General features: G+C 46.7%; 1 protein-coding gene across 1 annotated transcript in view; it reads left to right on the top strand.

Annotated features, from left to right (window-relative positions):
* Nucleotides 1-21,206, top strand: part of LOXHD1 (lipoxygenase homology PLAT domains 1) — a 320,016-nt gene that overhangs the window by 173,362 nt on the left and 125,448 nt on the right. Inside the window, exons 23-26 of the mRNA XM_060236607.1 lie at nucleotides 3,798-3,902; nucleotides 8,052-8,180; nucleotides 10,682-10,846; nucleotides 20,500-20,681. Of these exons, the coding sequence (XP_060092590.1) occupies nucleotides 3,798-3,902; nucleotides 8,052-8,180; nucleotides 10,682-10,846; nucleotides 20,500-20,681 (581 nt within the window). The remainder of the gene's footprint in view (nucleotides 1-3,797; nucleotides 3,903-8,051; nucleotides 8,181-10,681; nucleotides 10,847-20,499; nucleotides 20,682-21,206) is intronic.

The raw sequence follows: 21,206 nt of genomic DNA on the forward strand, positions 1-21,206 counted from the left end.
CCTCTTGGGATGGTGTTTTTGTGTTACTTTGAAGAAGTTGGCAGCAACTTGTGAGTAAAGCCAATCCCTCCTTCAGTCGCCAGAGGGGGGGGAGAGGGAGGGAAACGTCTGCTGAGCACTTCATTATTCCCTATGTGGAGATCGATTCTCATAGGGTATAATGGGGAATTAATCTGGAGGTTTCGGGGGCTCTGGGGGAGCTGTTTCTTGAGGTAGAGGCACCAGATTTTCAGTATAGTATCTAGTGCCTCTCCCCAAAGTACCCTCCAAGTTTCAAAACGATTGGACCAGGGGGTCCAATTCTGTGAGCCCCAAAAGAAGGTGCCCCTATCCTTCATTATTTCCTATGGAAGGAAGACATGGAAAAAGGTGTGCTGTCCCTTTAAATGTGATGGCCAGAACTCCCTTGGAGTTCAATTATGCTCGTCACACCCTTGTTCCTGGCTCCACCCCCAATGTCTCCTGGCTCCACCCCCAAAGTCCCCAGATATTTCTTGAATTGGACTTGGCAACCCTATCAGGAAAGAACACATCCTGTTTGTGCTTGGCCCTTTTATGCTTTCCTCCCAGGTCCCACCCCTCTCTGAGCTACTTTCCCTCCAAAATCTTGCCACCCAATCAGAGGGACAGAAGGGATCCTGGGAAATGTAGGCTTTCTGTAGTAACTCCTAGGCAGGGTTCTCTAGAGCCTGTAGGCCTCACTAGGCCCAGGATCATGACAACTGCACTCAGTATCATGCTTCTATGACTGGTCAAAACTCTGCTATATTGACCAGATAGCCCAATAAGCACTCCACGTGTCAGTGTATTTAAGACACTAGGGTAAGATCTAAACACATATGAGTTTGAACTGGAAAGACTCCAGTTCAGGTCCCCATTCAAATCCTCTTGGACCAGTCACTCTATCGCAGAGTAATGTACCTCACAGGGTTGTTGTGTGGGTTACAGAAGAACCATGTCCGTCACCCTGAGCTCCTGCAGAAAGTTTCTGACTCTGGGATTTAGAGGATCGGGGCCTCTGAATTTTGAGGTTTCCCTCAGTCAGCACGGCTAATAACCACTGCTATCCTCCTCCGTGAATCTATCAAATTGCCTTTTAAAGCTGCTTATTCCTTTTGGCCATCGCTACTTCCTCTGGCAGCGAATTTCACATTTTAATCACTCTCTGTGTAAAATAGTATTTTCTTTTGTCTATCCGGAACCTACTGCCCACCACTTTCATTGGATGCCCTCAAGTTCTGGGATTTTAGGAGAGGGAGAAAAGTTTGCTTTGTCAACTCTCCACGCAGCAAAACTTAAAACTAAGCATGTTATACCTTAATTGCTGGCTACAACTTTAAAAAAAAAAACAATCAAGCTATTCCAAGCACTAGGATGAGTGAGGCCATCTCACACCTTCCGTCTAGTGGTGATCAGGGGTCATTTAGTAGAAAAAGAGGTGCCAGCGCTCATTAGCACAACTCATTTGCATAACTCATGGGCATATGCCACACACACCTTGACATCACCGGCAGATGTACTAAATTATATCAGCTCAGCATCTTCCTTAAAAGGCTTCTTGAATTAGAATTGTCATCATAAAGCATACTTTTTAAATTGCTTTCTCCTACGTGGCCACAGTGGCATGATGATTTCCATCTGTCTGCTTTATCTGTTTGGTTATTTTCCCATTTTTTTGGGGGGGGCGGGGGGGAAATAGTAGAAAGTTTCAGCCAAATTCTCATGGGGTGGGGGTTGAACAATGGAGCCCAGAAGCAAAAATTTGAGGGGGAGGGGAGAAAGAACACAATAAAATTTAGACGTTCTTGGAGCTCTGCTCCTGTGAGCTCCTGCCCAAAATGAGGCCTGGTAGTGATAGAAAACAAACCAGGCTTCCTTAGATAAGAGCTGCTAACAAATTGAGAGAGAAGAATATTCTCTTGGAAGCAACTGGATGGCCATCCTCACAGAACTCATGATGGTTAAAGATCAGGCACCGCATCAGCCTGTAACAATGATGGCGTTCCAAAGGCAGGGGTGTCGAACTCAGTTCTTATGAGGGCCAGATCTGACATAAATGAGGGACGGTGGCTCAGTGGTAGAGCATCTGCTTGGGAAGCAGAAGGTCCCAGGTTCAATCCCTGGCATCTCCAAAAAAGGGTCCAGGCAAATAGGTGGGGAAAACCTCAGCTTGAGGCCCTGGAGAGCCACTGCCAGTCTGAGAAGACAATACTGACTTTGCTGGACCAAAGGTCTGATTCAGTATAAGGCAGCTTCATATGAGACCTTGTTGGGCCAGGCAGTGTGTGTACCTATTTAAGATTAGGTAGCAGAGATATAAACTTTATAAAGGTCTTAAAGTTGCTCTCTTTGTATTTCTCTCATGCGATCCAGGGAACTGGGCAAAAGAAGCTGTGGCTCTTTCCTTCCTTCCCCAGGGGATTGTGGCGGGGGGGAAGGAGCCTCAGCCAATAGAAAGAAGAGAGGCTTGGCTCAGTAGCTCTGCCATGCTATTGGGAGAGCTTGGAAAAACAAGCTCTGCCTTCCCCCCTTCCTTCCCAATGGAGGAGCCTCAGCCAATGGAGAAAATAGAGGTTTTGCTCTGTAGCTCCTGTGTGATTGAGCAAGCCTTGCAAAGCCAGCTGTGATGCAGAGGGAAGCAAGAGAGAGGGAGAAGGAAGCAGACAGTAGCCAGTTGCTCGAGGGCCTGATAGGAGCCCTCCCGGGGCCTGATTTGGCCCCAGGGCTGCATGTTTGACACCCCTGCTATACAGAATGGTTTTCCATCACATATTTATCTGACAAAGTGGGCTGTGACCCATGAAAGCTCACATTGAAATAAATGTTACGTCTTTAAAGCCCGGCTAGATTTTTGAGAGCTAGCATTGCCTAGGAGTTAAGTGTCTGATTAGGATCTGGGAAACCCAGGTTCGAATCCCCTCAGCCATAGCAGCTTGCTGGGCAGCCTTAGGCCACTCACACACACTCGGCCTAGTCTAACTACGGAGTTGTTGTGTGGATAAAATGGAGGACAGGGGCACTGAGGTAAGCTGGTTTGGGTCTCCAACTGAGGAGAAAAGTGTAAATGATGAAAGTCTTGTTTTATTTTGATTCCCGAGTCTTGAGAGCCAGTTTGGTGCGGTGGTTAAGAGCGACAGACTCTAATCTGGAGGGCTGGGTTTTGATTCCCCACTCCTCCTCCACATGCAGCCAGCTGGGTGACCTTGGACCAGTCACAGTTCTCTCAGGGCTCTCTCAGCCCCACCTACTTCACAGGGAGTCTGTTGCAGAGAGAGGAAGGAAAAGGAAATTGTAAGCCTCTCCTCTGAGTGAAGGGTGGGGTATAAATCCAATCTCCTCCTCCTCCACCTCCTCCTCTTCTAACTCTTCTTCTGTCTCCGCCTCCTATAAATTTGCCCAGACACGGGAGAAGAAATACCTCTAACATTTGCTCAAAAGCCAAGCTTTTAAAATATTGTAATACACAGATATGTAATAACCTGTTATTTCCCTTCCTTTCCCCCATCCCTGTCCCCATCCTAATTTTTCTTTTTGTAAACTTAATAAAAGAAAGCGTTAGGAAGAAAAAAGCAGGGCTTTTTTTGTAGCAGAAACTCCTTTGCATATTAGGCCACACACCCCTGAGGTAGCGAATCCTCCAAGAGCTTACAGGACTCTTCGCACAGGGCCTACCAGAAGCTCCAGGAGGATTGGCTACATCACGGGGGTGTGGCCTAATATGCAAAGGAGTTCCTGTTACAAAAAAAGCTCTGCTTGAAAGTCATCTGTCCCAAAAGAGATGCGTCTTTTTTTGGCAGCTCAATCCACGACGTTCACCGTGACGGTGAAAACGGGGGACAAGAAGCATGCTGGGACGGATGCCAACGTCTTCATTGTGCTTTATGGAACCAAAGATGATACAGGTAAGAACCGAGCCCTGAGGGATGCGGGATGCTCAAATAATTGTCTGCCGTGGCTCAAGAGAGCTGGCACAGCTCTTCAGTGTGTTCTTCAGAAAATGCTTTTATCTCCTCTTGGCAAAACTTTTGTTCAGGAGTGCAGCTGAATCGCAACAGTACTCATGTCAGGGATAGATACGCCGTTGTTTCCATCTTTTGGCTGGAAGTCCAGGATTCCTCTAGAGCCCTTAAAGGTTCCTTTTGGCTTTTTATGCAGTTGCTAAACTTGGGAGGGTTCCTATTCTGACGTTCACTGGATCTGCTGGAGTCTCTTCTTATTGCTTTATGGAGAAAATCTCACATTTGGCATCCACGTTTCCGTATTGCCTGTTTTTTTTAGCATTCCCTAGTGAATATTTTGAGCAGTGCTCTCTCTGCGCTGATTTTGTGTGAGCTAGCTCACAGTTGTGTCGCCTCCGGCTCACACGTTTTTGCCTTAGCTCAGGAAAAAAGGGCCCCACAGCGAGCTACTTTACACAGTAGCTCATCACTTTAATGCCAGTCGCTCACGAAGTAGAATTTTTGCTCACGAGACTTCTCAACTTCAAGGGAACACTGACTGAGATTGTCAATATTCATGAGTATGTTTCTGGATTTTTGGACATGCATCATATTTTTCTTGGGCCTGGCAATATTCACACTAAATTTTGGGCAACCACTGTAAGATATTTATGAGATTTTGGCATACTGCATTGGCTCAAGAGCTCGAGGCTGGGATGCATCCAATTGAGGGATACATTTGTATTTCTCACTTCCGCTGTTTCTACTCAAATACCCTCCCTTCTTCTTCTTCTTCTTCTTCCCTGTATGAATTAAACGAGTGATTTATTTTTGTGCCCCTTTCGGTTTCCTCCCTTTGCATTTTCCCCACGGAACGCACGGATTTTTCAGAGGGATTAGTTTGCAGATAAAGTCACATCAAGCATGATAGGTGTATTACACTAATAAATGACATTCACACCGCGTAAACTGCACGCGAGCCGACGTAGCCAAGAATGAACAGCCGAGAATGAAAACTGTTGACAGAATTAAACACAAATGCGATAAATTAAATCGGAAACGTTCCGTCGTCTCCGCTCCAATTTGCCTCAGCCTTATGGACTCAATAGAGGAGCCTTAGAGGATCAATTCCCCTTCAACTCCAGTCTTCCTCATCTGTATTATGGAGATAAAAATATGGACTTAGATTACAGGGCTATTGTGAACATTAATCTGAAAAATATCATGATGCCAAAGATAAGATAATAAGATAAGATAAATTTATTTTTATATCCCGCCCTCCCCCGCCAAAGGCGGGCTCAGGGCGGCTCACAGACATGGAAGACCATGATATACATGAAATACAATATAAATGAACAAAATACGGTGCATGTATTAAATGTGATTATTTATGCTTATGTTTAACTCGATTTATACCCCGCCCTCCCCGCCGAGGTGGGCTCAGGGCGGCTTACATCAAATCATAATATACTATGATTGCAATCATAAAATCAATAAAACCATTAAACAGTACAAGTTCAAACAATCTACATTTGGTGCTAACAAATCAGATGTTACTCATAGAGCGTTTTCGCACTGACCTTACTCGGGAGCGACGTCAAAAACCAGTTTACATTTGCGACGCAAAAGCCGCGGGACTTTGCGGCTCTTCCGGGTTCTGCGGAGCAATTAGTGCAAAATCTGCGCAGACGCTGCGCGGTGAAGAGGGACGTTGCTCCCGAGTAAGGTCAGTGCGAAAACGCCCATATTCTCAGGACGACAGTTGTTCCAGAATTCTCCTACAGTCGACTGAAGACTTGCCGGAAGAGAGCGGTCTTATAGGCCTTGCGGAACTGAGTGAGGTCCCGCAAGGCCCTAACCTCTTCTGGCAGTTGATTCCACCAGGACGGGGCTGCCACTGAAAAGGCCTGATTCCTAGTGGAATCTTGCCTCCCTCAGCCCGGGGATCACTAGGAGATGTTGGGATCCAGATCTTAGTACCCTCTGGGGAACATGTGGGGACAGAAGGTCCCTCAGGTAAACAGGTCCTTGGCCATTCAGGGCTTTAAAAGTAACAACTAGCACCTTGTAACGAATCCTGTACGCTATTGGTAGCCAGTGCAGTTCCAGCTGTATGTGCTCTCACTTGGGCCGCCCCAATAGCAGCCTAGCAGCCACGTTCTGCACGAGCTGAAGTTTCCGGGTTCACGACAAAGGCAGCTCCAAGTAGAAGGCGTTACAGTAGTCCAATCTCGAGGTGACCGTTGCATGAATCACAGTTGCCAGGTCGCCATGGCCAAGGAAAGGAACCAACTGTTTTGCCTGCCTAAGATGAAAGAAGGTGGATTCCGCTGCTCTCTGGACCTCCATCTGGGCCTCCATACTTGCCAAAGAATCTACAATAGCAAAGAACAAAAGCGGTTCGAAAACTGACTGTCACATGGCTGCCAACTTAGGCCAGCTCTTGGTGGAGTTTCCAAGTCAAGAGCCGTTCAGAGGTGGTTTGCCGTTGCCTGCCTCTGCAAAGCAACCCTGGACTTCCTTGGTGGTCTCCCATCCAGCACTAACCAAGGCTCATCCGCAGGGCTTTGTTGTAGCAGGAACTCCTTTGCCTATTAGGCCACACCCCCTGATGTAGCCAAATCTCATGGAACCTACAGTAGGTTCTGTAAGAAGAGCCCTGTAAGCTCAGGGACGATTGACTACATCAGAGGGTGTAGCCTAATATGCAAAGGAGTCCCTGCTACAAAGAAAGCCCTGCCGTAAGGGCCACCAAGTTGCAACTGGCTTCTGGGGAGCCCAGCAAGGGGCTTCCAGACCAACGTGAAGCAGAGGTGGTGTGCCGTTGCCTTCCTCTGCGGAGACTTCCTTGGTGGTCTCTCATCCAAGTACTGAACCTGCTTAGCTTACAACTTAAGGTGACTCCAGCAAGGGGCTTTCAAGGCAAGTGAGAAGCAGAAGTGGTCTGCTATCGCCTTCCTCTGCAGAATCTTCCTTGGTGGTCTCCCTTCCTTGGTGGACCCTGCTTAGCTTAGATCAGGGGTGGCCAAACTTACTTAATGTAAGAGCCACCAAGAATAAACAGATTTTTGAGAACCACAAGACATGAACATCAGATGTTTGGGAGCCACATGGTGGAAGGAAGGAAGGAAGGAAAATAGAAGGGAGGACGGAGGGAGAGGTGGAAAAAAGCAACTTTAACTTTAAATGCATTCTCTGAGCTGCTGGCTGGCTTGTCTTGGAGAAATGATTTAAAGAGACCTTCTCCAAGCTGGCCGATGGGGTGGAGCTGGGTCTTTGGGATCCACACAATATGTGTGAAAGAACCACATGTGACTCCCGAGCCCGCTGTTTGGCCACCCCTGATGAGACAGGATGCTTGTCTGACCCAGCAGGGCTCTTCTTATGAGGCAACTGACCAATCTTCTCATGAAGATGGTGACGTGGCACTGCTGTTGGGGGCTCAAATGGTCAGTGCCTCCGCAGATGTGTGTGGCAAAGTCAGGGTCCCGCTCTCCTCTCCTGTTTGGTGCAGTGCTTAAGTGTGCAGACTCTTATCTGGGATAGCTTCTGGGAGAGTTCTCTCAGCCCCACCCACTTCACGGTGTGTCTGTTGTGGGAGGACAAGGTATCGGAGATTGTAAGCCACTCTGTGTCTCTGATTCAGAGAGAAGGGTGAGGTATAAATCTATGGTCTTCTTCTTCCCCACTCCTCCACTTGCAACTGCTGGAATGGCCTTGGGTCAGCCATAGCTCTCACAGAGCTATCCTTGAAAGGGCATAAGAACATAAAAACATAAGAAAAGCCATGTTAGATCAGGCCAATGGCCCATCCAGTCCAACACTCTGTGTCACACAGTGGCAAAAATTTATATACACACACACACACACACACACACACACACACTGTGGCTGTGAGAGCCCTCTCAGTTGCAGCTACTGTGAGAGCCCTCTCAGTTGCAGCTACTGTGAGAGCCCTCTCAGCCCCACCCACCTCACAGGGTGCCTGTTGTGGGGGAGGAAGATATAGGCGATTGTAAGCCGCTCTGAGTCTTTGATCCAGAGAAAAGGGCAGGGCATAAATCTGCAGTCTTCTTCTGTTAACCAAGAGAATCTGTGATTGAAACGAAACAGGCACAATATACTTGATGGCCTCCAAGACGAACAAGAACAAATTTGAGCGGGGGAAGGTCGACGTATTCACAGTGGAATGTGTGGACCTCGGAGACTTGAAGAAAATAAAGATTGGCCATGACAACTCAGGTACGTGGGGCTGCAGCGATGCAGCTGCCCTTCCTGGCATGCACAGACTTCGTTTTGCATTTACTGTGTCTGATTTCTTAAGTGTCAGTGGAAAGGGCCCTCAAGTCGCAGCTCATTCGTCGCAACCCCAGAGGGCTCTCAAGGCAAGAGACAGGGGTTGTCTTCCATGGCTTGCCTCTGCATCGTGACCTTGGGCTCCCTCAGTGATCTCTCCTCCAAATGCAGAGCAGGGCCAAGCAGAGCTGGAATTCTAGCAGGTGCTCCTTTGCATATTAGGCCACACCGCCCTGTTGTAGCCAATGCTCCAAGAGCTTACAAGGCTCTTTTTTGTAAGCACTTGGAGGATTGGCTATATCAAGGGGGTGTGGCCTAATATGCAAAGGAACTCCTGCTAGAATTCCGCCCCTGGGGCCAACCTTGCTTAACTTCTGTGAGAGCCAGTTTGGTGCAGCGGTGAAGTGCGCCGACTCTTATCTGGGAGAACCGGGTTGGATTCCCCACTCCTCCACCTGCACCTGCTGGAATGGCCTTGGGTCAGCCATAGCTCTCGCAGATAGGGCAGCTGCTGTGAGAGTCCCCTCAACCCCATCCACCTCACAGGGTGTTTGTTGCGGGGGAGGAAGGTAAAGGAGATTGTAGGCCGCTCTCTATCTTTGAAAGGGCAGCTTCTGGGAGAGCTCTCTCAGCCCCACCTGCCTCACAGGGTGTCTGTTGTGAGGGAGGAAGGGAAAGGAGATTGTAGGCCGCTCTGAGACTCTGGCCTCGAAAGGGCAGCTGCTGTGAGAGTCCCCTCAGCCCCACCTGCCTCACAGGGTGTCTGTTGTGAGGGAGGAAGGGAAAGGAGATTGTGACCGCTCTGAGACTCTGGCCTCGAAAGGGCAGCTGCTGTGAGAGTCCCCTCAGCCCCACCCACCTCACAGGGTGTTTGTTGTGGGGGAGGCAGGTAAAGGAGATTGTGAGCTGCTCTGAGACTCTGAGATTCAGAGTGAAGGGCGGCATATAAATCCAATATCATCATCATCATCTGATACCATGATAGCCTGGAACATCCAGGTCAAGGTGACCAGTTTGGTGCAGTGGTTAACTGTGCAGTCTCTTAGTTTTTATTTATATCCCGCCCTCCCTGCCGGGGCAGGCTCAGGGCGGCTTACAAAAACATGACTCTTAGCTGGGAGAACCGGGTTTGATTCCCCACTCCTCCACAAGCACCTGCTGGTGTGATCTGGAGTCAGTCGCAAGTTCTCACAGAGCTGTTTCCTCTCAAGAGCAGTTTCTGCCAGAGCTCTCTCAGCTACACCTACCTCACAGGGTGTCTGTTGTGGGGAGGGGAAGGGAAAGGAGATTATAAGCCGCTCTGAGACTCCTTCAGGTAGTAAAGGGCGGGGTATAAATCCAACATCATCCTCTTCTCCTCCTTCAGGGATCTCCATTCCTACTTGTATCATATGAAGGGAGCTTTGTCTTTTGAAAGCTTATTCTCTGAAACACCTCTCAGTTTCCCAAGTGCTAATGGATTTGAATCTATCTTAAGGGTGTCAAACATGTGGCCCGGGGGCCGAATCAGGCCCCTGGAGGGCTCCTATCAGGCCCCCAAGCAACTGGCTGTCATCTGCTTCCTTCTCCCTATATCTTGCTTCCTTCTTCCATAACAGCTTGCTTTGCCAGGATTGCTCAATCACACTGGAGGTACAGAGCAAAGCCTCTATTTTCTCCACTGGCTGAGGCTCCTCCCTTGGGGAGGAAAGGAGGGAGGCAGAGCTTCCTTTGCCAGGCTCCCTCAATCCCTCAGCAGAGCTACTGTCAAGCCTCTCTTCCTTCTGTTGGCTGAAGCTCCTCCCCCTCCTGGTCCCCTGGGGAAGGAAGGAAAGAGCCAGAGCTTCCTTTGCCCAGTTCCCTGGATCCAGTGAGAGAAATACAAAGAAAGCACCTTTAAGACCAAGTATTAAAGTTTTAAGCATGTTTTAAGCGGGTTTTTTTTTTTTAAAAAAAAATTGTGTTTGTGTCCTTTATAAAGTTTATATCTCTGCTAAAGGTAAAGATAGTCCCGTGTGCAAGCACCAGTTGTTTTCAACTCTGGGGTGAGGTTGCATCATGACATTTTCACGGCAGACTTTTTACGGGGTGGTTTGCCATTGCCTTTCTACAGTCATCTACACTTTCCCCCCAGCAAGCTGGGTACTCATTTTACCGACCTCAGAAGGATAGAAGGCTGACTCAACTATGCGCTACCTGAACCCAGCTTCCGCTGGGATCGAACTCAGGTCGTGAGCAGAGCTTAGGACTGCAGTACTGCAGCTTTACCACTTTGCGCCACGGGGTTGCTTATATGTCTGCTACCTAATCTTAAACAGGTGCACACATGGCCCAGCCAACATGGCCCAGCCCAGCAAAGTCTCATTTATGTCAGATACGACCCTCATAACAAATGAGTTCAACACCCCTGATCTAGCTCGTCCAACCCAGTTTGCATGGAAAGTTAAGGGTCTTTGTTTCTGCTGCAGGGAAAGCCTCAGGTTGGTTCCTTGAGTGGGTAGAAGTGGACGGTCACTGCTTGGGGGTGTGCCTTGTGTTCCCCTGTGGCCGCTGGCTGGATAAATCAGAAGACGACGGCTCCATCGAAAGGGTCCTCTTTCCTGCAGAACTTCAGACGAGGACATACGTTCCATGTGAGTAAGAAATGCCGGCGCAGTGCAGGGATTTGAGAGTCACACAGATTCCCCACCAGCCTTATGCCGCTCTCATGCTCTTCTTCTCTGCAGGGCTTCGGTCAGATTTCCCGCTTTCTGCCGCGGGTCTGCAACTCGCCTTGCCTTTTTCGTGCGGCAAGCAGAAACTGGTTCTTAGAGGATCTTGTTTGCTGCACAAAAGCATGACCGGTGCACGGGAGTAGGCCAAGTAGGCAGCTGACTAGGGTGCCACCTGGGTGGTGCCCCCTTTCCCCATGCCCAGCATGTGGGCTCCTTCCCCTGCCTTCCCCAGTGGTACCGGAAACAAAGTGGCTACACAGTAAATAGATCAAAGCAAAATCACTGTGCAATAGGCTTGCCAATCTCCAGGTCCCAGTGGGGGTTCTTCCGCTTTCCCAGGCTCCTTCCCACCCCCAGCCAGCTGGCCGGCAGGGGGAAGCCCCGCCCCCACAGCCACCATGTGACTTTCCACCTCCGGAGGCTTCAGTCTCCGATTGAAAGGCTTCCTCTTGGGATGGGGTGTCTGTGTTACTTTGAAGAAGTTGGCAGCAACTCGTGAGTAGAGAGGCCAATCCCTCACTTCAGAGTCGCGAGAAACGGGGGCGGGGGATGGAAATGTCTGCTGGGTGCTTCATTATTCCCTGTGTGGAGATCAATTCTCATAGGGTATAATGGGGAATTGATCTGGAGGTCTCGGGGGCTCTGGGGGAGCTGTTTTTTGAGGTAGAGACAGTAAAGATTCAGTATAGTATTTAGTGCCTCTCCCCAAAGTACCCCCCAAATTTCAAAACAATTGGACCAGGGGGTCCAATTCTATGAGCCCCAAAAGAAGGTGCCCCTATCCTTCATTATTTCCTATGGAAGGAAGACATTTAAAAAGGTGTGCTGTCCCTTTCAATGTGATGGACAGAACTCCCTTGGAGTTCAATTATGCTTGTCACACCCTTGTTCCTGGCTCCGCCCCAATGTCTCCTGGCTCCACCCCCAAAGTCCCCAGATATTTCTTGAATTGGACTTGGCAACCCTAGTGTGCAAACACAAAATGAATCAACAATAATAGAATAAAGTATCCAAATAATTTATAAAGATACGTTAAACACACAGGAAGTATATTTCATGAGGGGATGGGTTCCACAATAATTTTCAAGAAGATTCCATGGAGAATGCAAAAGGTCCATTCAAAAGGCTTCCCCTGGAAATTCAATCACAGTCAATTCCACAAGATGTGGTTGATCCAGTCTCCCAAAACGAAGGCTCCAAAGGTACTAAGTTCCTTCCTTTACGTGTTTGTCGACTTGATACGCCACGTTTCGCAAACAGGCTTCATCCAAGAACCATCCTCTAAACTCACAATTTATTTATTTATTCTTCATACTTATATCCCACCATCCCCGCCGAAGCAGGCTCAGGGCGGCTAACAACAATTTAACATCAAACAGTAAAAACAATAAGCAAACAATTAAATTAATAATCCGTTATCAATTAAACAATTTAAACAATTTAAAACAGTTAAAAGTATTAAAACAATTTTCGGTGCTAAAGTTGGTACAGTACATTCAGCAATGTTGGGCATCTACGTAGTTGGGCTGAAGGCCAGTCGAAATAGAGTTGTTTTACAGGCCTCGCGGAACTGGGCAAGGCCCTTACCTCTTCTGGGAGTTGGTTCAACCAGTGTGTGGGGGGGGGCCCGCAACTGAGAAGGCTCTTTTCTCCGGTAGCTGGGGTGACATTGAAGTCAAACTAAGACATATTCAGTTTCCAAAAGGCACAAGCTTGATGAGACAGACCCAGAAAACACGAAAGCGGACGATGCCTGCACAGTGCGCTCCTTGGAGCCTGGCAGGGAAAAATTAACCATTTGTAAAAGCTAAAGAAGAGCCAATTACTGTTGGGCAGAATAGCGGCAATAAAAATGAATATTCTACCAAGGATTATGTATCTGTTTCAAACTATCCCTATTGTGAAAGATGTTAAACAGTTTGATAAATGGCGAAGGAAAATCTCAGAATTTGTGTGGGCCGGGAAGAAACCAAGAATTAAAATGAAAATTTTGACAGATGCAAAAGAGAGAGGTGGATTTCAGTTACCAGATTTGAAATTGTATCATGAAGCAGTTTGTTTAGTATGGATGAAAGAATGGATAACGTTGTTAAATAAAAAACTTTTAGTGCTGGAAGGCCATGGAAAAAAATTCGGCTGGCATGCATACTTGTATTACGGAAAAAAGAAGATGGATGGCCTTTTCTCTCACCATTATATAAGAAGTAATTTACTAAATGTATGGATAAAGTATAAGAAATATGGTGATGAGAGGAGACCTTTGTGGATAGTGCCAGCTGAAGTGATAAAGATAACGGCTAAAACAGCTACTAAATCAGCTACTAAAAATACAAAGTGGGAAAATAGAACTGAAAACTGCAGAAGAACTGAGTTACAAATATGATTGGTTTCAGATGCAACAAATAAAAAGTTTGGTGGAGAATGATATCAAAACTGAAGGAATAAGGAAGGAGCAAACAGAAATGGAAAGAGTTCTGCTTGGAGATAATGAGAAATTAATTTCAAAAGTATACAAATTACTTTTACAATGGTCTACAGAAGATGAAGTAGCGAAATCTCAGATGATAAAATGGGCAATTAATGTAAATAAAGAAATAAAGATGGAATCTTGGGAATATTTGTGGAAAAATTCTATGAAACTCGCAACACGTCATAGTATTAAAGAAAACTGTTTTAAGATGATGTATAGATGGTATATGACTCCAGAAAAATTAGCAAAGATGAACAATAAGATGCCAGATAGGTGTTGGAAATGCAAAAAGCATGAAGGCTCTTTCTACCATATGTGGTGGACTTGCGAAAGGGCTAAAATGTTTTGGCAGATGATTCAGCAAGAGATTTCTAAGATTTTGGGATATGAATTCAACAAAGTGGCAGAAACTTTTCTGCTGGGATTACAAATGGAAAAATTTCCAAAAGAAGATAGAACTTTAATATGGTACTTGCTTTCAGCTGCTAGGACATTGTATGTGCAGCTGTGGAAGCAAGAAAAAATACCAGAGAAATGGGATTGGATTACAAAAGTTATGTCATGGAGTGAAATGGACAAATTAACAAGAAAACTAAGAGACTATGATTTGGAACTTTTTAAGTTGGAGTGGAAGAAATTCAGAAGATACGTAGAAAAAGAGTGGAAAATAAAAGGGCATTGGACAATCTTTGATGAGGATTAAGATTTTTAAAATAAGAATATAACTTTTGGGGGTTTTTTTGTTTTTTCTTAATAGTTAAGGGTACCTTTAATACTTGTTTTTTTAAAAGAAAATAACACTGGTGGGGGTCAAGTAACGGAGGGAGGGGTGGAGGGAAAGTAAGATATGGGGTAGAAAGAACATAAGAACATAAGAGAAGCCATGTTAGATCAGGCCAATGGCCCATCCAGTCCAACATTCTGTGTCACACAGCGGCCAAATATATATATATATATATATATATATATATATATATATATATATATATATATATATATATATATATACACACACACATACACACTGTGGCTAATAGCCACTGATGGACCTCTGCTCCATATTTTTATCTAACCCCCTCTTGAAGGTGGCCATGCTTGTGGCCGCCACCACCTCCTGTGGCAGTGAATTCCACATGTTAATCACCCTTTGGGTGAAGAAGTACTTCCTTTTATCCGTTTTAACCTGTCTGCTCAGCAGTTTCATCGAATGCCCACGAGTTCTCGTATTGTGAAAAAGGGAGAAAAGTACTTCTTTCTCCATCCCATGCATTATCTTGTAAACCTCTATCATGTCACCCCTCAGTCGACGTTTCTCCAAGCTAAAGAGCCCTAAGCGTTTCAACCTTTCTTCATAGGGAAGGTGTTCCAGCCCTTTAATCATTCTAGTTGCCCTTTTCTGAACTTTCTCCAATGCTATAATATCCTTTTTGAGGTGCAGCGACCAGAACTGCACACAGTACTCCAAATGAGACCGCACCATCGATTTATACAGGGGCATTATGATACTGGCTGATTTGTTTTCAATTCCCTTCCTAATAATTCCCAGCATGGCGTTGGCCTTTTTTATTGCAAACGCACACTGCCTTGACATTTTCAGTGAATTATCTACCACGACCCCAAGATCTCTCTCTTGGTCAGTCTCTGCCAGTTCACACCCCATCAACTTGTATTTGTAGCTGGGATTCTTGGCCCCAATGTGCATTACTTTGCACTTGGCCACATTGAACCGCATCTGCCACGTTGACGCCCACTCACCTAGCCTCAACAGATCCCTTTGGAGTTCCTCACAATCCTCTCTGGTTCTCACCACCCTGAACAATTTAGTGTCATCCGCAAATTTGGCCACTTCACTGCTCACTCCCAACTCTAAATCATTTATGAACAAGTTAAAGAGCATGGGACCCAGTACCGAGCCCTGCGGCACCCCACTGCTTACCGTCCTCCACTGCGAAGACTGCCCATTTATACTCACTCTCTGCTTCCTATTACTCAGCCAGTTTTTGATCCACAAGAGGACCTGTCCTTTTACTCCATGACTCTCAAGCTTTCTAAGGAGCCTTTGATGAGGAACTTTATCAAAAGCTTTCTGGAAGTCAAGGTAAACAACATCTATCGGGTCTCCTTTGTCCACAAGTTTGTTTACCCCCTCAAAGAAATGTAACAGGTTAGTGAGGCAAGATCTTCCCTTACAGAACCCATGCTGAGTCTTCCTCAATAACCCGTGTTCATCAATGTGCCTACTCATTCTGTCCTTGATAATGGTTTCTACCAACTTTCCCGGTATTGAAGTCAGACTGACTGGCCTGTAATTTCCTGGATCTCCTCTGGAACCCTTTTTAAAGATGGGGGTGACATTTGCTACCTTCCAGTCCTCAGGAACAGAGGCAGATTTCAATGAAAGATTACAGATTTTTGTTAGAAGATCCACAAGTTCAACTTTGAGTTCTTTCAGAACTCTCGGATGTATGCCATCCGGACCCGGTGACTTATTAGTTTTTAATTTGTCTATCAGTTGTAGGACCTCCTCTTTTGTCACCTCAATCTGACTCAGGTCTTTCAACACCCCTTCCAATATTAGTGGTTCTGGGGCGGGCAAACACTTCTCATCTTCCACGGTGAAGACGGAGGCAAAAAATGCATTCAGCTTCTCAGCCATTTCCCCATCCTCCTTCAGTAATCCTTTTACCCCATGGTCATCCAAGGGCCCCACTGCTTCCCTGGCTGGTTTCCTACTTCTAATATATTTGAAGAAATTTTTATTGTTGGTCTTTATGTTTTTTGCAATATGCTCCTCATAGTCCCTTTTTGCCTGCCTGATCACAGTCTTGCAAAAGAAAGATCTTTCTTTTATCTTAAGCTTTTTATAAGTTGTAGATATAGTTCTGCTACCATATGTTACTAATAAAAAATTGTTTATACACAAGAAGAGCCAATTACAGTTTCCAAAGATTGACTCCTGTTGAAGTTGTCTGCTGCCACTCCTCCTTCCTACTCTACTTTAACAGAGCCAAGGGGTGGGAGCCGTAGCTCAGTGGTAGAGCATCTTTCACGCATGCCCGAGGTCTTGTCCCTGGCACCTCCAACTAAAAGAATCAAGCAGAAATGGTCATATGAAGGTTTTGTCCCTGGCACCTCCAAGTAGAAGGATCAAGTAGAAATGGTCATGTGAATGTCTTGTCCCTGGCAACTCCAGGTAGAAGGATCAAGTAGAAATGGTCATGTGAAGGTCTTGTACCTGGCAACTCCAGGTAGAAGGATCAAGTAGAAATGGTCATGTGAAGGTCATGTCCCTGGCAACTCCAGGTAGAAGGATCAAGTAGAAATGGTCATGTGAAGGTCTTGTACCTGGCACCTCCAGGTAGAAAGATCAAGTAGAAATGATCATGTGAAGGATCAAGTAGAAATGGTCATGTGAAGGTCTTGTCCCTGGCACCTCCAGGTAGAAGGATCAAGTAGAAATGGTCATGTGAAGGATCCAGTAGAAATGGTCATGTGAAGGTCTTGTCCCTGGCACCTCCAGGTAGAAAGATCAAGTAGAAATGGTCATGTGAAGGATCCAGTAGAAATGGTCATGTGAAGGTCTTGTCCCTGGCACCTCCAGGTAGAAAGATCAAGTAGAAATGGTCATGTGAAGGATCCAGTAGAAATGGTCATGTGAAGTTCTTGTCCCTGGCACCTCCAGGTAGAAGGATCAAGTAGAAATGGTCATGTGAAGGATCCAGTGGAAATGGCCATGTGAAGGTCTTGTCCCTGGCACCTCCAGGTAGAAAGATCAAGTAGAAATGGTCATGTGAAGGATCCAGTAGAAATGGTCATGTGAAGTTCTTGTCCCTGGCACCTCCAGGTAGAAGGATCAAGTAGAAATGGTCATGTGAAGGATCCAGTGGAAATGGCCATGTGAAGGTCTTGTCCCTGGCACCTCCAGGTAGAAAGATCAAGTAGAAATGGTCATGTGAAGGATCCAGTAGAAATGGTCACGTGAAGGTCTTGTCCCTGGCACCTCCAGCTAAAAGGATCTAGTAGAAATAGCCATGTGAAGGATCCAGTGGAAATGGCCATGTGAAGTTCTTGTCCCTGGCACCTCCACGTAGAAGGATCAAGTAGAAATGGTCATGTGAAGGATCCAGTGGAAATGGCCATGTGAAGGTCTTGTCCCTGGCACCTCCAGGTAGAAAGATCAAGTAGAAATGGTCATGTGAAGGATCCAGTAGAAATGGTCACGTGAAGGTCTTGTCCCTGGCACCTCCAGCTAAAAGGATCTAGTAGAAATAGCCATGTGAAGGTCTTGTCCCTGGCAACTTCAGGTAGAAGGATCAAGTCGTATTCTCACAATGTTTATTGTTTAATCTCTTTTTAAAAAAATAAAATAAAATAAACTTTAAAATAAAAATGTAAATAGTTTCAAGTTTCATCATCTCTCTTACGATTCTGGGTTTTTTTTAATTTGGGGGGGGGCGCTAGTGGGCAGCTCGCCTAGGGTACCAGAAACCCTAGCACCGGCCCTGAAGAGGCGGAGCAAGTTGCAGCCCCAGGACAGGCAGTGTGAAATTGGATGGAAGCCCCGTGGATAAGAGGAGAGGGAGAGCGGCATAAGGCGAGTGGGAAATCAGTCTCAGGCTAAGATATGGAAACCCGGATTCGAATCCCCAGTCCGCCATGAACGTTCCCCGAGTAATCTTGGGGCAGTCACAAACTCTCATCCTAACCTAAATATGAATCAGATTTCTAAGTATAGATGCCATCTTGGGTGATTCCGGGAGGATGATTCCGGGAGGTTTGGGGCTGGAGCCTAGAGAGAGCAGGTCTGGGGGAGAGCGGGGGTAATGCCATAAAGAAGTACACCCTCCAAAACTGCCATTTCCTCTGGGAGTGTTGATCTCCATAGCCCACCTGGAGGTTGGCAACCCTGATTCTCAGTGATTGGGTTGGCTCCATCTTTAGCTGCAGTATATGCAGACTAAGCTCAAATGTTTAACATTGTTTTATCCCTGACTTCAGGGCTTTTTTTATAGCAGAAACTCCTTTGCCTATTAGGCCACACACCCCTGATGTAGCCAATCCTCCATGAGCTTGCAGTAGGCCCTGTACTAAGAACCCTGTGAACTCTTACAGGATTGGCTACATCAGGTGGGGGTGTGGCCTAATAGGCAAAGGAGTCCCTGCTACAAAAAAAAAACCCCTGCCTGACTTCAAAACTGACAATGAACTAGACTTAGACTTGGCAAGAAAAAGATGCTCTCATCCTAATTGGCTTCCACACAGTCGCTCTGCGTAAATGAATTCTTGGTGCCAGTTTGTTGTAATGGCTAAGTGTGCGGACTCTTATCTGGGAGAACTGGGTTTGATTCCCTACTTCTCCACTTGCAGCTGCTGGAATGGCCTTCGGTCAGCTATAGCTCTTGTAAGAGTTGTCCTTGAAAGGACAGCTGCTGTAAGAGCTCTCTCAGCCCCACCCACCTCACAGGGTGTCTGTTGTGGGGGGAGAAGTTATAGGCGATTGTAAGCTGCTCTGAGTCTCTGATTCAGAGAGAAGGGCAGGGTATAAATCTGCAGTCTTCTTCTTCTTCCAACAATAATCTAATTTTCCGGACATTAACCTCACAGATATAGTTAGTTACTTTCTTTCTCCCCCTCTATTTGCCTTCCTTCCTTCCTTCCTTCCTTCCTTCCTTCCTTCCTTCCTTCCTTCCTTCCTTCCTTCCTTCCTTCCTTCCTTCCTTCCTTCCTTCCTTCCTTCCTTCCTTCCTTCCTTCCTTCCCTCCCTCCCTCCCTCCCTCCTTCCTTCCTTCCCTCCTTCCCTCCTTCCTTCCTTCCTTCCTTCCTTCCTTCCTTCCTTCCTTCCTTCCTTCCTTCCTTCCTTCCTTCCTTCCGACTCTCCAACATATGATGGTCATGTCTTTCAGCTCTCGAACATCTGACATTTATTCTTCATGGCTCTTATGTTAAGCAAGTTTGGCCACCCTTGTGCTAGGGATTCCAGTTTCCAAAGCAGCCCTTTTCTCCAGGTGAACTGATCTCTCTTGCCTAGAAATCAGTTGTAATTCCAGGGCAGGGGTGCCCAAATTTGCTTAACATAAAAGCCACATAGAATAAACATTGGATGTTTGAGAGCCACAAGACATGAACGTCAAATGCTTGAGAGCTGCGAGATGGGTGGGAGGGAGGAAGGAAGGAAGGAAGGAAGGAAGGAAGGAAGGAAGGAAGGAAGGAAGGAAGGAAGGAAGGAAGGAAGGAAGGAAAATAGATGGAGGAGGAGGGAGGGAGAAGTGGAAAGAAAGCAACTTTAACTTCAAATGCATTCTCCAAGCTGGCCGATGGGGTGGTGGGGGCTTCGAGAGCCACACAGTATGTGTGAATGAGTCACATGTGGCTCCTGAGCCATAGTTTGGCCACCCCTGTTCCAGGAGATCTCTGGCCACCACCTGGAAGTCAGCAACCCTAACTGGAGAGCCAGTTTGGTGTAGTGGTTAAGTGCACAGACTCTTATCTGGGAGAACCGAGTTTGATTCCCCACTCCTCCACTTGCAGCTGCTGGAATGGCCTCGGGTCAGCCATAGCTCTGGCAGAGGTTGTCTTTGAAAGGGCAGCTGCTGTGAGAGCCCTCTCCAGCCCCACCCACCTCACAGGGTGTCTGTTGTGGGGGAGGAAGGGAAAGGAGATTGTGAGCCGCTCTGAGACTCTTCGGAGTGGAGGGCGGGATATAAATCCAATATCTTCATCTACCTCACAGGGTGTCTGTTGTGGGGGAGGAAGGGAAAGGAGATTGTGAGCCGCTCTGAGACTCTTCGGAGTGGAGGGCGGGATATAAATCCAATATCTTCATCTACCTCACAGGGTGTCTGTTGTGGGGGAGGAAGGGAAAGGAGATTGTGAGCCGCTCTGAGACTCTTCGGAGTGGAGGGCGGGATATAAATCCAATATCTTCATCTACCTCACAGGGTGTCTGTTGTGGGGGAGGAAGGGAAAGGAGATTGTGAGCCGCTCTGAGACTCTTCGGAGTGGAGGGCGGGATATAAATCCAATATCTTCTTCTTCTTCTAAAAAAAAGAAGGTCCCTTGTGGCCTAAGTACATACTTTGTTTCTCTTGCCTATTTTTTGCAGTTGTCCCTTATGAGATTACCGTTTACACGAGTGACGTTTTTGGAGCTGGCACGGACGCAGATGTTTTCATCGTCCTGTACGGAGCCGATGGGGTGTGCACTCGGCAGAAATCCTTATGCCAAAACAAGAGGGAGCGAAGGATGTACTTTGAGAGGAACTCTGTGAACCAGTTCATCATTGAGGTAACACGAAAAAAGATGTGTCCCAACAGAGGTGTTATCACTTTACATCTTTCCTTCATTCTGATTTCTGCCATCTGGAGGGAAAAATAGATTTCACTATTAGAATAAAAAGGTAAAGGTGGTCGCCTGTGCAAGTGCCAGTCGTTTCCGACTCTGGGGTGATGTTGCTTTCATGTTTTCACGGCAGACCTTTTTACAGGGTGGTTTGCCATTCCCTCCCCCAGTCATCTACACTTCCCCACACACACCCCCCCCACCCCAGCAAGCTGGGGACTCATTTTACCGACCTCCGAAGGATGGAAGGCTGAGGCAACCTCGAGCCGGTACCTGAACCCAGCTTCTGCTGGGATCGAACTCTAGTCGTGAGCAGAGCTTAGGACTGCAGTACTGCAGCTTTACCACTCTGCCTAAATTTCCATAAATTATAGTTTCATGAATTGCAGGAATTACAGTGTTCATTGGGGCTTTTTTTTTTTTTTTGAGCAGGAACACAGTTCCAGCTGGCTTGGTGTCAGTGTGTGTGGC

Source organism: Heteronotia binoei, chromosome 4 (genome assembly GCF_032191835.1).
Source record: "Heteronotia binoei isolate CCM8104 ecotype False Entrance Well chromosome 4, APGP_CSIRO_Hbin_v1, whole genome shotgun sequence".
NCBI classification, from domain to species: domain Eukaryota; kingdom Metazoa; phylum Chordata; class Lepidosauria; order Squamata; family Gekkonidae; genus Heteronotia; species Heteronotia binoei.